The sequence below is a fragment of the Trypanosoma equiperdum genome, assembly GCF_001457755.1.
Source record: "Trypanosoma equiperdum strain OVI genome assembly, contig: ctg_562, whole genome shotgun sequence".
In the NCBI taxonomy this organism is placed as follows: Eukaryota; Euglenozoa; class Kinetoplastea; order Trypanosomatida; family Trypanosomatidae; genus Trypanosoma; species Trypanosoma equiperdum.
The window spans coordinates 2,647-16,988 of NW_027124490.1; the positions used below are offsets into that span (position 1 = coordinate 2,647).

Genomic DNA, 14,342 nt, shown 5'->3' on the forward strand with positions numbered 1-14,342 from the left:
TTTCCTTAAGTGCAGCATGACAACAACTGCACACAGGGGAATTTCGCATGGGTCGCTGAGGCGTGAAGAAGGCAAAATTTAAAAATTACCGGAAGGGGGGTTGACGTATACATCGTAAGCCATACACCTCAGAAGAGATATTGCACTGTGAAGCAACACTTGGAGCAAAACGAAGACAAGCGAAAACGCAACGAAAGGAAAGGTGAAAAAAAAAAAAGAGGCGAAGCCATGAACACAATTGCGAACGATTCCCTCCCCCCCCCCCTTGAAAGGTGTTTCTCTTGCAGGGGGAACCGCCTATTTCCCCCCTTTACGCGATTTCGACTTTTCTGTGCCCCTGGAGTCGTTAAATATTTTCTTCTTCTCCTTCACGTTCTCGTCAAATATAGCCTGGAGAGCACTAAAGCAGAGTACGTTAGCCTCCTTTTCAAGGTGTGTTGCCCACTGCGCAATGGCCTCCGGGCACGCACTGAACGCGGTGACTAATCGCGGCAACCAGCGTCGGTGGTGGAGTACTTCACACGCGAGTGAATAGCTGTCACGCAGTGAAGGAACAGTTTGGCAAATGCAGCCATGGGGCCGCTGAATTACTGAAAGCTGCCCCACTTCGGACTCCCTCAACGACGACTGCGAGGCAACCGCGTCGTCGTCTGTAGAAACAGATATCTCGCTGCTGACGCCACGCGGGAACCTTTCAGACAGCTCCAATACAGCACTAACGCGACGTCTCTCTCTTTCTATAAGCTGCTTTGTTGTTCTCAAACGATCAGTCACACTATTGAGATTTATGAACGCCTCATTTAACTTTGATTGCTTGCTTGCAATATCCCGGGAAACAATGTACGCACAGCTCTGTCTCCGATGGGTATCTACTCGCGTTTGTACCTCTTCAACACACTTTGTCATGTCACCCTGCAGAGTAATGAGCGCGCTAACACATTCCCGCATAAACAGTGGGACACTTCGCCGCAACGCCGCGGGGAGGACTTTCACGTCGAACCCCACCCCGGTGTTATGGGATGAGACTATTGGTGAGATTTCGCCACGTGTCACCTCATCTACACCAGAAAAAAGTCCTTCCAAGGAGTTTTCTGACGATAAGTTCCCTACCTCCGAGGGACTCGACCGACGGTATTCTCTCGGGTGGTGCGGTAGACGTGTCACCTTCCCGAATTCCGAGACGTCTAGCAACTCGGTCCGAAATGATGTGGCAGGGCACTTCAGCGTGTCGAGTGGTGCAGCTTCGTATGATGAATAGCTACCTGGTGTGCTCGCAGTGCCCTCGGCGGCGGCAGGCATTGCGGTGGCCCTTGGTTTGCCGGCTGCTCCCTCAACTAAAGTTTTGCCCGAATGCTTAACATTATTTGGCGAATCTCTCCCGCTTCCCAACGACTTAGGAGGACCAACAGTGCTGTCTGTATGGGGTGCATCCTTCCTTTTCGCTGTCGGTTCAGAAGAGGTGCCCGCTGCGTTCTGACTAGAACCGCTTTCCCTTTGCTCCTCCTTTTCTGTCGGATGGTCGGGCTGCTCCGCATCCCAACTATCGGCATACGGACTACTTCTGCTGCTTTCATCATCAAGGGCACTGCAGTTGGTGAATGCGGGAGAATCCTCGCTACGCGCCCGCAGCACCCCATGGAGAACAGTCAGTTGCTGCAACAATTCTTCCAGTAACGGGGAGATCCGACCACGAACATCAGGTGGAAACGGGAAAGTAACAACACTGGGGCCAGTACTAGTCTCTCTCTCTCCTTCTGCAGTCACCAGCAGTGATTGTGAGGGACTCCCCTTTAGGGGGTACGTTACTGGCGTCGCGTCCTCATCAAACATTGCGACAAAGCAGCTGCTCCCCCCAGTGTATCACCCGTTTATCTTCTTCGGCGTTGTACTTCCACACAAACTATGTTAAGTGCAAAATCTACTAGTTTCTATTTCGTATTACGTTCTTTCACAAATCCTTCACCTGCAATTCCCCAGTGAATCGTTCGGTTTCGTACCTACGCATGGAAGGCACCCTGGATTTGTCACCCTACCCAACATGTTTGGAAGCAAGTTCCCGTTAATGTTACGAACAAGCTCAGAAAACAATATGGCGCTAGCGAAAGTAACCAAAGTTGAAAGCAATGAAAGCAAGCACTAACACAACAAGACTTATAGCTTTTATAAATAAGTTGGCCAAACATGAGCCGCTTCGACATTTCACCGCTTTTCAATTGTCAAGGTAGGACAAGAGCACTGCCTCCGCTTCAGAAATCTTGCGGCTTACCGCCTCTAATTCCTCATTGATTGCCACCGATAATCCCTCAGGTATGTTAACGGTACTCGATGGTACTGCTCCCACAGAACTCGCAACGGGAACAGCTACTGCCGGTGGTTGTGGGACTGCTGCCATTGGTGGTTGTGGGACTGCTGCCGTTGGTGGTTGTGGGACTGCTGCCGTTGGTGGTTGTGGGACTGCTGCCATTGGTGGTTGTGGGACTGCTGCCTTTGGTGGTTGCGGGACTGCTGCCGTCGGGGCCACGGTACATCTGGGAGCTTCATCTGAAGCCATTCCCTTCGTATCCATATCATCGCGAACAAAGGCGCTAGAAGCATTCAATGCAGACGAAATTTTCTCAAGTTCACATGATATAAACCTAAACACAGACGAATCAGTCGAAGCAGCCTCTGCAGAACGGAAAAAAAGCATGTGCTGGACCTTCTCACAAGTTTCCGCTGCTTCTCTCATCTGTTTAAGAGCAAAGGTGCAGCTTTTATCTAGACGTTCGTACATGGCTGCCTTTCTTTCATTTAACGCTTGTATAGCCTCCAACTCCTGCGAGGAGGACCGCAACGCCAATTCCATGCCTACCGCATGAAGTCGTCCTTCCTTCAGACGCTCCTCCAGCACTTGAATGCGCGTGAGCCCCTCTCGCTGTGCCACCCGCAGTCTGTCCGTTTGGATTCTATAATAATCCTTCTCAGCCACGATATCTTCAAGTGTTGAGCATACATCTCCTCCTCCCACAGGTAGCCCACCAGCGCGCAATCTGTCCTCAAGTTCCCTACGCCTGTTTTGCTCGACGTTGAGTGTGTTAAGCGCATCGTGATGCAGTTTTTCACTCTCCTCCAACCTAAAATTTAGCTCCTGAATCCTCAAACGTAGCACAGCGTTCTCCTCGATCGCATTCTCTTTGGCCCGGCGCTCACTACAGAGAGTCTCAGCGCTCACCACTAATTCGTCTCGCAGTCGATCTACCACAAACTGAAGTCCTGCCAAGTACGCGGGGGTATAGGAGTGAAACATGTGGTTGCCACCATCCTCACGTGCTCCGTGAGGAGTGTGTGAGATATTAGGTTCAGGGAGTACGGCAGAGTTCACCTTATCGGTGCCCCGTTCCTCCGGTATAACAACAGCGTTATCGCTGTTCTCATTCTTCGTCACATCTTTGGGTATTTTGGTATTGGATTCGTTTATCAGCTCGTTCGCTGCCTTTAACTTTTCCTTGAGTTGGGTTGCTTCCGCTTCGAGATATGCCACCTGGCGCTTAAGGTTATTCACCAGCTCCATCTCCAATACTGAGGTCCTCACCGTGGTGCTACTGCCATCAGTACCCGTCGGGGCGGGTTTCTCTGTTCGCCGCGACCCGGGAGCACTCTTACGTCGGTACGCTGGTGGCATGGAGAAAATATTAAACAGAATAATGAAAAAAAAAACTGGGAGGGGGCAATGCCCGACTGCCGCAAAAAAAAAAATTTAATAATAAAAGAATGGCAAACCCCGCAGATCCTCAATATATTTCTGAACTTCAAATGTGGTAGTTGAAAATATAATAGCGGCGCGGCAACTAAGTAAACCTTTTTAATGAACCAAAAGGAAGAAAGCTCAAAGAGGGAGAAAGGGAATAAACAACAAGTACCGGAAACGGAGACCCACCTAAGCACACACAAACAACATACTCATAAGAATATGGTACGCCATAGCGTCAGATGAAAATAGATAGGCAAATAAAATGTTCGTAATTGGTGCGACAACGCCTTCCACGGGTAAAGCGATGGCCGAAATGAACACAGCCGAACCGTCCCCGCGAAAGGTGGCTGGCGACGAACACACACTCATCGTGCAACTCCGTCTATTGGTCGTCAGGAATAGTGATGGACACATCCACACCGGCTTCAATTTGGAATGAAGTGATCTTCTTTACCAGTTCCGTCGATGCACGCAAGTCAACGAGGCGCTTGTAGATCTTCATTTCAAAGGTATCCCACGTGTTTGTACCGTTACCGCAAGGTGTCTTACGGGTTGTAATTCTCAGCCGTCGGGTGGGGAGGCGTACGGGGCCGCGCACCTCCACCTTTTCAGTACGGGCGTGCTCCAGCAACTCAGCCACCACCCTTTCCACTGCCTTCGCATTGCGGCTCGTCATCTTAACGAGCACGCGCTGCATCTCAAGTGCGGGTGCCTGGTCTTTCTTGACGTATGCCATTGTCGTGATCTCACCTATCATTTGTTAGTTTACATACGTGTTGTTTTTTTTTTTTTCGAGGGCGGTTGCCAAAGCACATCACAAGCCGCATGCACGAAGCAAGCAGATGAAATGAGAGGGAATGAGAGGAAATGCAGAGAGTGAAAAAAAGTAGTGGAAATTTATCGAAAGCACAAAAAATGAGAACGCCAGGTGCGCAGAAACATAACATGAGTTACTGACGGAGCCAAACGGAATACAAAGAGCACCCAATAACGCGGGCACTGCTATCTGATAACTAAACAAAAGTCCTTTTAGCCAATTCCTGCGTCATGACAGGGTTGGGCGAGGGTATCATATCAAACTCTGCACCTTCACCTGCAGGAGTTACAACCTGAGCTTCACTCACAGTTGTGACACGGTTGCCAACCTTACTAACGGAAGTGTCCACCGGCTCAATGAGCTCACGAACCGCAAAATCCCACCAACTTCGCTCGCGCTGGACGTCGATACCGGGAGCATTGTTCAATAACTTTGTCAATGTGGCATCCGTATGCATATCCCAGGGCGCGATCCGCAACGCATGAAGGATGCGTAAGGCATGAATGTAAAAGGCCTTTTCCGCTCCTTTACGGAAAATACAGCGCCCGAGTGCGACGCGCCGCCCATACTTCGATTCATCCACCGGGAGCTCCATCCAAAAGTTGTTGCATGGAAGACGCAGACGGCCATTCCAGTGCTGCATTCCCTGATAATGCCTCATGGCGGCCCACTGCCCGTCAGTGGCCCACCCAACTGACTTGAGGTACGTCTGGAATAGCCCTCTCAAGAGTGTTCCCGTGTCCGGAAGACCCAACTTGTAACATTTCTCAGGTTCCACGTCCTTAACCACATCAAAGTCACCAGCGTCAGCCATCATTAGATTCCACACATCCTGATGGGGTGGGATACGCCTGGTAGCACAACCGGGTGCCTCACGATAACCGGGCGGAGAGCGCACCGTGTGAGACAGACCAGATATCGAACTGTCACACGTTTGCGGTAAGATAAGGCCGAAGCGCTTCCGCTCGTCAAGCAACCGTTGTAACTTCTTTGCGTCCCGTGTGATTGGAACGTTGAGTGCACAAAGCGTGTCTATCGCGTGAAGCGCACACAACTGTCGTGAACTCTCGGGTGTTGCTCCGATGGCGACGCCACCACGAATTCCGTACATTTCCGGTAACGGCAGGTAAATACTACACCGATATTGCTTGTTGTCACTGTAGACAAAGTTAATGTAGGCAGATTCATATGGATGCTGCTGCTCCACCATGAACTGTCGTAGGGTTGAAATGGATAACTGCAGCAACTCTGTGTACTGGGGCTCAGAGCATATATCGACCTCCACCAGGTGTTGACGGATGTCCCCAACCACACGACGGTTCAGCGCCACTACCTTCTCCGCCAAACTCAGTGGGGCACCACGTTTACGCGATTTTTTTATGCGATGCCACTGCTTGAGGGGCTTTGGTAGAAGTGCCCGCAGCTCATCGCTATATTCCCGAACCACTGGGGACACCAGACGTCCGTATCGTAAACACGCATCGTAATGTCGCGTTTGCTCCATTGCGTTCGATGAAAATGGAACACCAAGGCAACACAAAAGCAGTTCCGCATGCATCGCACACAAATGGGTGGCGTGGTCAATACTCAAAGCCTTACCTTTCGCCTGTAATGCAGGGTAGCCTGGAATCTCTGCTGTCACCGTAAACCACGTCAATACCTTCCTACAATTGTTACCAAAGCCGATATCCACTTGCGTTAGTTCCTCACTTGCAACGGCGGCGACGCAAGAGGCAAAAGGGACGTTGTAATGCAACTCATACACCTCATTTACACGTTTCTGTGCGTGAGGATCGTAAAGGCAAGTCATACCCGGTAGCTCCTCGTGAATCCACCAGGTGTCTTTTTCACCTTCCACCATGTCAAAGAGACCCCCTTCGCTTTCATCAAGAAGACCGGCAATACGATGTTCATTCAAAGGGCGGGAGTTCACAACTGCAAGACGCGCTGCAGGACAACCCAATGAATTCGGTGGTACGCTGGATGAGGTTTGGCCGCGAGGGACGCAGCTCGGCCTCAGTAATTCTACTTCTGCTGGATCAATGGTGATTGAGGAATGATCATCATCTTCGTCCTCCCCTGCTCCTGGAAAGGATGTGTTGTGTTTAAATATGGTCGCTTGAAGGTAGGCAAGTTCTCCGGCGACCCCACGAAAAAGGGGGCCCCCGCCACTCCGCCGCGAGAAATCTTCATAACGCCGCTTCACCGTATGATAATCTGGCTGATAACTCCGCAGCACAGAAAACTTCCCCTTCATTTCTGTGGGTTTACATGCTGCAGAGCATTTATACAGTAAAGGGAAGGGAAGCTCGCTAAGTCGTAGCTCCCGCACGGGATCACCGGGTGACGGCGCATAACGCCCCTCGCGTTTGGCTTCCTCCACACGCTTCCGCTGGAGGCGCTCAGAAGTGAAGAGTGGGATGGCTAACGAATCCAAACATCGTTCTGCGTGCATACATGCAGCAATAATGGCATCTTTCTCCCGCTGGGCGTAACCTACCGCCCGCAGAGCCGTGCGCTGCAACACACCAGACACATAAGCTTCGGCAGGGACGAGCATCTCCACCTGGAAGGTAGTTTTGTCTTCGACCCTAGTAATGAGAAAGGGAGATGCCTTTCTGCCTGACGCACTATCTTCTTTGCTGTCGTCCATCGAGTGACGACTGAGGTAGTTAAGCATCCGGGACTTTGAAAATACGTCCAGCGACTCAACTACGCAGACGTCCTGAGGCTTCTCAGCATCCAGTGCAGTAGTTTTGGCAGGTGCTGCCAAGCTCGTTGCGTCTGTGTGGCACATCCGTCGACAATAAAGGAGAGGAAACGTGTAAGTTGACGTCGCTGCGCCCACTGTGGGCATGGATGGTGCAGAGAGCACAGTTCTGTGGGCATGATGAAACCCTAAGTCGTGAATGGTGAATCTGTTTAAGCGTAAAAATACATCGCAACGACAAACAGAGGTTATTTTGCGTCTGTTACTACTTAGATGGATTTGCCGCATCGGAGATAGTTTTCATCACCACAACACGTTATACCGATATCCAAAGCGGCGCTGCCGTTGGCTTCCTGTAGAAATGAGCTTTCGGGAATTCTAAGACTCTTCTTATAACCACAACGGTTCACTAACTCCGTAAGCAAACACGGGGGCGACCATACGCACACACACACACAAAAAAAAAAGAGGCAAATGCTATATAAAGCCACATAGCTCACTTCCACGCGTTACGAAGGCGATGTCAACAAAGAGGATGGGTAGAGGAGGAAGTTTCCTACCGCCAAGTTCAAAACGTGATAATACAACATACAGCATCGCTCCGTGCTCGCAAAGGGAAAACAAAATCTCCGTGAACGGATTGAATAAACTTCCCCCGCGAAGGAGAACGCTAGGAGGGGCTAAAGGAGAAAACCACCTCCACTCCGTAGAGTAAAGGAAACCGCAGCAGGTTAGAGGCTGTTGACACAATTTCCTTTCTTTGACTGATTGTTCAGTAGACACGAAACCAAACTCATGCATACACGTGTGCATACATTTATGTATAAATGGGGATGTTACAACACAGCAGAAGTGCAGCCAAAAGGAGTTGACGTTTCTGGAAACAAAGCCCCAGTAGGAACGATACCACGCTGCTTTCACATGCAAAAAAAAAAAGGAGAGAGACGTGCCACAAAGCATGAAATCGGCAGTTCCATCTCCTCCCTCGGCAATACTTCGAAAGGGGAATTAAATTCCCCATGGTAAGCCGTAGAAAAAAAAAAGGAGTCGATTCAATGCAAAACAAAAAATCACGTCAAGACTTAGGAACACGGAAAAAAAAACAGAGTAAGTAAATACTTGTGAAGTTGAAGAGAAAACAGTTATGGAAAGAGGTCCTTCATTCGCCTCTTGAATCTAATCAAAATGAAGTCCAAGTCGCTGTATCACACTCTGCAACCCTTGCTCCGTCACCTGTAGATTGCCCCAAAGCCCCTCACAGATGCATCGCTCAGCACAACGGAGCACCTGAGGCTCACAACAGATGGCGTGACTAAACTGATCCAGTAAGATTTCGGCGTCCACCTCCGCCAAGGCGTCTTCGTTCACTTTCATGCTGAGAAGAAGTGCAGCAGCGGCAAAGATGTGGATATTCCACATTTGCAAACTGAAAACATCATTCTGAGCGCAGGCGCGGCACAACTGCCTCCTGGGGAATTCAGGTGAAGAAGACACCGAGGACTCCGATGACGTCTGCGAAAGAGAAACATCTTCACCAGAGCACGACTTACACCAACACTCGAAGTGTGTGATCAGCGAGTTTTCCCCACCGTGGCACAGACCTGAATTCAGTAGCGCAGAAGTGGTTTTTTTACTGCACGTCTCACCGTATGTGCAAGCATGTATCTTGTGGAGCGCCACGGCGGCATTTTGCTGAGCCAATATATTCCTTCGTTGCAATCGATCAAGAAGCCAAAGAGAATGGATGAGTGTACTCAGGCTGCAACCGAATTGCTCTCGTGAGGCAACGAAGAGAGAATGCATATAACCCTTAAGGGTCATTGCTAGTTGAGCGTGTGAGCTGCACAACTGCCGAGCAACGGCCCCAACCGGAAAAACTTCCGCATTAAGCGCTTCCGAAAGAAATGCACCAAGAGCTGGATTGATCGTTTCTTGTGTGTCCGTTACTGCGCACGGGAGCGTAAAGATAGAAGGGTTATATGAATTGCAACACCCGTCATTTCCACACGTGCCGATTGCAACGATATTTTCAACAAACGAGACAGCCACCGAGGCGAACGCATCACTGGAACTAATGCTCATTCTGTGCAAAACCAGGGTGGCTAAAACCCCACACAGCAGCGCCAAAAAAATAAAATAAACGAAGATCAGTGGAGAAGAGGAAAGAATAAAATCATACACATGTATTCCGCGACATACATTGTCTTCTCGAAACATGTAGGAGCGGGGAGGTGCAGGGTGAACAAGTCCCACGCACCAAAAGGTTGGCTCCCGAAAGGCCACGACGGTGAAATGAATAATTCAGGCTACCCCATAGGAAAAGATGTTGGCTGTAAAACAGAGTCGTAACGGTTGTGGAGAAAAACAAAAATTGGTTCCCTTCACATCTGTTCAGTTTCTTTTACACACCATTTAATCCAAGAGTTGGAAGACTAGAAGGAATAACGGAGGCTAAAACACTATAGTGAAGTGATCACAGTGAAAAAAAAAAAATAGCTTCAGCTACGAAATTAGTAATAGTAAGTACCTGCCCTGACAGAGCGCATACATTTAATACTAATATATATATATATATATATATATATATATATTTACATGTTCACACAACTAATAACATTGCTACTACCACCCAGTAAGATATGTTCGAGGGGTCCTACATGCTGACGGCAGGAGTAAGAAGAGCGGGAACGGGAAGCGGGGGTGTCACTCGCATAGTCGTCTCAATCATAACTCCTTCCTCACGGTGCCTTAAGCATAAACAAACATATTCTTCTTTCGACACTACACTCGCAACATATCATTCCTTTTGCTATCATACCAAAGTGTACATCATTCATCACACCCATTCTTCCTATATCTGCATCACTGCATCACATTCATCCATTTATTTTATTTGGTTATTTTTTTGCATTACCAGAAAAAGCGGGCACTCGTTCCTCCACTCCCCCCGCCATTAACAACCCTGTCGGGCAGATACCCCTCCCCCTTCCCACGGAAAGCGAATAACGTAAGCAGCAGCTTCCGCGCGTAATTGAGAGGCATGTTAGTGAATGAAGAAGAGATACCGTGACGGCAGCAACAGTGATAATAGTAATGAGCGATGGCGAAGGTTACTACAGTAAGCGATGAGGACACCTCATTTGAGTCACTTAACGAAGTGTAGGTAAGGGACCAGGGTTGTGCCCACTTTTGTCATCATGGGGAATCACAACAGGTAAAATTTTGCCTTTACCGTCCACACCATATCCAGCGTCATGGGGGCCAATGAGAAGCTCATCCTCGCGGCCAACCGACTTCACGTACTCCAACCATGTGTCATTCGCTGCAATACCAAGTTTCGTAAGCTCACGATAAGGATCTGTGATGTAGTACTCTGGTGCACGATGTACCCATCGATAGACAGGTTGGTCAAGCCACACCTTTTTGTTGAAGCGCTGCGCTGACACCCACGGTTTAGTAGTCCACAGCACCAAATTGTAGAGTGTAATATCCGGGTGTAGGAAGGTAAGGCGATATGTGAACCACAAGGTGTATGCCACCACGATAAGCGTCAGGACTGTAGCGGGAATTCCCTCCATGGAAGTGAGTTGCAGGCGAATCTTCTCAATTGTGCTCACCTCCAGCCAGTGAACGTAGCGACCATATGGGTTGCGCGAGAAGAAACCACATGCGAACCCTTGTGGTAGCATATTGTAGCGAAATCGATAGAGCCAATGCATTGGTTTCGGGCTGAAACCCTCAAGGTAGCCGGTGCTGACACCGTCATGAACGGCGTAGATGTACGGATTGTGTGTAATGGGCTTCACATGTACACCGTGATCCACGACGTTAGTGCGGGCCATTCCGCCGCCTATTCTTGTGGTGGCGCGGGACATAATAACGACGGCAGGTGCGAGATAAGATCAATAATAAATCTACGATAGATACTACGTTACTACAAAAAAAAAAAGAATATTATTTATATCATATTTAGGTATGGATACATCGTTGAGCACAAAAAAAAACAACAACAAATCAAAAGAAATTAAAAAAGGAAAATAAAACAGTATCAGTACGAACACCACAGATCATTTTCATCTTCACACTAAAAAACCAATACAGGGAAGAGGAATACCTTTAATGGTCCGACGCTGTGAACCAGCAAGTCCCTCAGCTAACGGTGCACCATCACACCAACACGCAAGTGCCCATCGCTCTCCTCAACTCTATACAGTTACCATGCTCATTTATTGCTACACGCAATTTCAGCACAATTCTAAGGAGTGTTGACAGGTGAAACATTTTCCAAAAGCGGTAGAGTCAAAAATAGTGCACATTTTTTTGGAGGGATACTTGTCAGTACCGTAAGCACAGCGCCACCGACGGGGGGAGCCCGGTCAAATGAAGCCGCCTCTTCTCCCCTTTACTGCAACGGTATAATGACAAGAAATTGGCAACGCAAAAGTGGGTGCTTGCAGCATTCACTTCCACACACCTTACGTGGTTAATTCACGCGGGAGAAATCATTTCAACATAACGGCTATTCACCATTGCGCTTCGGCAGCGCCTTACCTCCGCCCGCGAGCCATCGCCCTTATGATTGCCATTCCACTTGTAATGCACAACATCCTCCAGGAGGACATCCCCCTTATCCGCATCGACTGCTGCAAGACGGCCTTCTAGCTCGTGTTGTTGGTACGAGAGAAACACAACTACTCGCCGCCCGTGCAAGCTAAGAAGAAAATCATGCGGGAGAATTGCCCTCGGCTTGTTGTCCGCTGTCCTCTTCGTTGCTATACTTGGACCAGTGGTGCTGAACTTCACATTTCCACTCATTGGGGTTCACTGTCAGGCGAACTCCCCTCCTCAGCTGGGATGGATCCTCTTTTGAAAAAAAAAAAGGAAACAGCTCCACGTGATTACTCTCTTTTTACACAACGAATGGGGAGGCTGCCTTAACCGAGTAAGTTTCTCGCACAGTTTTCCTGCGTCGAGAAGAGTGTTTAGATTAGTGTGAAGCTGTAGCCGGACACTATTTCCTCCAAAGAGACAAAGAAGGGGACTGCGAACCTAAAAAAGAGAAAAGAAAAAAAAGAAGCGAAAGGGAAATAAAGGGTTAAGATTTCTGCACTACGAGCGCAGGCCGTGCCGGTAGCAATGGCATGTTACCGATGAAAAGAAAATGGGAAAGCACAGAAAAGGAAACTATAAAGGCGAAAATGACGTTACCGCTAACGTGAGCACGCAGGAGTAACATTAAATAAATAAAAAAAACAGAAGAGAACACAAGCAAAAGCACACACAAATAGGGACGCACATGCGAAGACTCGTTCATACCCACGCAGTACAAAAGTCAACGAAGGCAATGACACGCTACAGGAAATGCCGCCTCCGTCCCTCCGCACCAAACTGCCAAATCTCCCTAAACTCAACCTTACAAGCGGCGGCCACGGCGGGAACCCTTGCGGCGGGTGGAGTCCGTTGGCACCGGTGTGACGTCTTCAATGCGGCCAATCTTCATGCCTGCACGGGCGAGTGCACGGAGGGCGGCCTGAGCGCCAGGCCCGGGGCTTTTAGTGCCAACACCACCAGTGGCGCGCATCTTCACGTGCAGGGCGTTAATGCCGCACTCCTTGCAACGGGCAACAACATCCTGAGCAGCCATCATCGCAGCGTATGGTGAGCTTTCATCGCGATCTGCTTTTACCTTCATACCTCCTGTCACCTTGCAGAACGTTTCACGGCCGGACATGTCAGTGACATGAACGAAGGTGTCATTGAAGGAAGCATAAATGTGCACAACGCCGTACACAAGCTGGTCCTTCCCAGCGCTAGAGCCGTAGTACTTCACCTCCTGTTTCTTAGACATGGGGGGAAGTTGTGTCTGCTTCACCTATAAACAAACGAGCAGATGATATTTAACAAATTTATCATTTTGGAGTCAAGCAACCCGGTAAAGAAAAAGAAAATGGAGAGTTAAAAGGAAGAAGATACTCTGGAAGCGTCAGTAAAAAACAAAAGAGGGGGAAATATACATTACACAACCATCATATTAATCACCACATCCGGGTGCGCCAAACAACAACCAGTGTGTCATCATTCATGCTCCCAAACAGGGATCTGTTCTAGAAAAGGATTTGGGAACTGTAACAGTAACCTTTCTATACATCAAACACAATATCAAAAATAGAAGAACGAAAAAGGGTAAAGGAAAAATCATCGCCCTCATCAAATCTTCTGACAAAAAGAAAGAAAACCCACCCCCTCATCATCCAACTTCCTCCTCCCACAGGAAAAACATCCTACAACGCGAGCATCACTCGTCCCAACAAGAAGGAAGTAACCATGTCATCGGCCTAACGTAGTCTCCATAACCAACGGTAACACACCAAAAAAAAAAAAGAAGGAATTAACATCTGAAATGATGAACACAAGCCACTCTCTTCTACTCCCAGTACAGCGCATACAGCACGACATTTACATGCATAGTTTCTGTAGAGAAAGTATAGGACGCATAACCATCCGTGACAGGATCCCACAACCCCCTGGAGGCAATTCTTATTCCCTGATTTACGGCTTCGGTGACGGTGGCATGAGTAACAAATTTATAACGCTCATATCCCAGGCGCACAACACGCTGCTGAATCTCACTACATATTTCTTTTATTAGTGGTTGTACATCCTCATGCACATACGCCCGATCCCCAACGAGTGTTTGGCACACCTTTTTCAAAATGGGCTCAACGGCACTCGCTCGGAATTTAGTTCCGGGACGCGGCAACGTAATGGCAGGGCGCGGGGCTTCATGGTACTCGTTCACCATCAGCTACGTTTGACTTCCACTTCTTTCCTCTTCTTCTTTTCTCTTGTTTTGTCCCGGGTGCTCGTGTGGATACGCGTAGGTGCCTTTCTTATTTCTTCCTAAAGGCAAACAAATTGGTTAATATTCTAAACGATCACGAGCAAAGATCAGTAAACACCTACACGAGGAGTATATTTCGATTTAAGAAACGAACAGAAAAGCAAAAGCAAAAGCAAAAAAAGAGTAACAAACGAAGAAATGGAACATCATATGAATATATATAATAACAACAATATATTATTTG

The 14,342-nt window shown here is 48.5% G+C and overlaps 3 protein-coding genes and 6 pseudogenes across 9 annotated transcripts; all 9 read right to left on the reverse strand.

Moving 5' to 3' along the window:
- Positions 1–297: 297 nt before the first annotated feature.
- Positions 298–1,830, reverse strand: TEOVI_000253600 (uncharacterized protein; the record flags this gene model as incomplete). Its single annotated transcript, XM_067225599.1, has 1 exon — positions 298–1,830. The coding sequence occupies one exon, from the start codon at positions 1,828–1,830 to the stop codon at positions 298–300; it is 1,533 nt and encodes a 510-aa protein (XP_067081700.1).
- A 379-nt stretch (positions 1,831–2,209) lies between these two features.
- On the reverse strand, positions 2,210–3,661 carry TEOVI_000253700 (Cornifin (SPRR) family, putative; the record flags this gene model as incomplete). Its single annotated transcript, XM_067225600.1, has 1 exon — positions 2,210–3,661. One exon carries the CDS (start codon positions 3,659–3,661, stop codon positions 2,210–2,212), a length of 1,452 nt encoding a protein of 483 aa, XP_067081701.1.
- A 454-nt stretch (positions 3,662–4,115) lies between these two features.
- TEOVI_000253800:pseudogene lies at positions 4,116–4,466 on the reverse strand (annotated as a pseudogene). Its single transcript has one exon. A coding segment is annotated over exon 1 (351 nt).
- Positions 4,467–4,743: 277 nt separating this feature from the next.
- On the reverse strand, positions 4,744–7,545 carry TEOVI_000253900:pseudogene (annotated as a pseudogene). Its single transcript has one exon. A coding segment is annotated over exon 1 (2,802 nt).
- Positions 7,546–8,433: 888 nt separating this feature from the next.
- Positions 8,434–9,474, reverse strand: TEOVI_000254000:pseudogene (annotated as a pseudogene). Its single transcript has one exon. A coding segment is annotated over exon 1 (1,041 nt).
- A 932-nt stretch (positions 9,475–10,406) lies between these two features.
- Positions 10,407–11,132, reverse strand: TEOVI_000254100:pseudogene (annotated as a pseudogene). The gene has a single exon. A coding segment is annotated over exon 1 (726 nt).
- A 616-nt stretch (positions 11,133–11,748) lies between these two features.
- TEOVI_000254200:pseudogene lies at positions 11,749–12,078 on the reverse strand (annotated as a pseudogene). Its single transcript has one exon. A coding segment is annotated over exon 1 (330 nt).
- A 592-nt stretch (positions 12,079–12,670) lies between these two features.
- On the reverse strand, positions 12,671–13,105 carry TEOVI_000254300 (40S ribosomal protein S14; the record flags this gene model as incomplete). Its single annotated transcript, XM_067225601.1, has 1 exon — positions 12,671–13,105. One exon carries the CDS (start codon positions 13,103–13,105, stop codon positions 12,671–12,673), a length of 435 nt encoding a protein of 144 aa, XP_067081702.1.
- Positions 13,106–13,684: 579 nt separating this feature from the next.
- On the reverse strand, positions 13,685–14,062 carry TEOVI_000254400:pseudogene (annotated as a pseudogene). The gene has a single exon. A coding segment is annotated over exon 1 (378 nt).
- Positions 14,063–14,342: the final 280 nt, after the last annotated feature.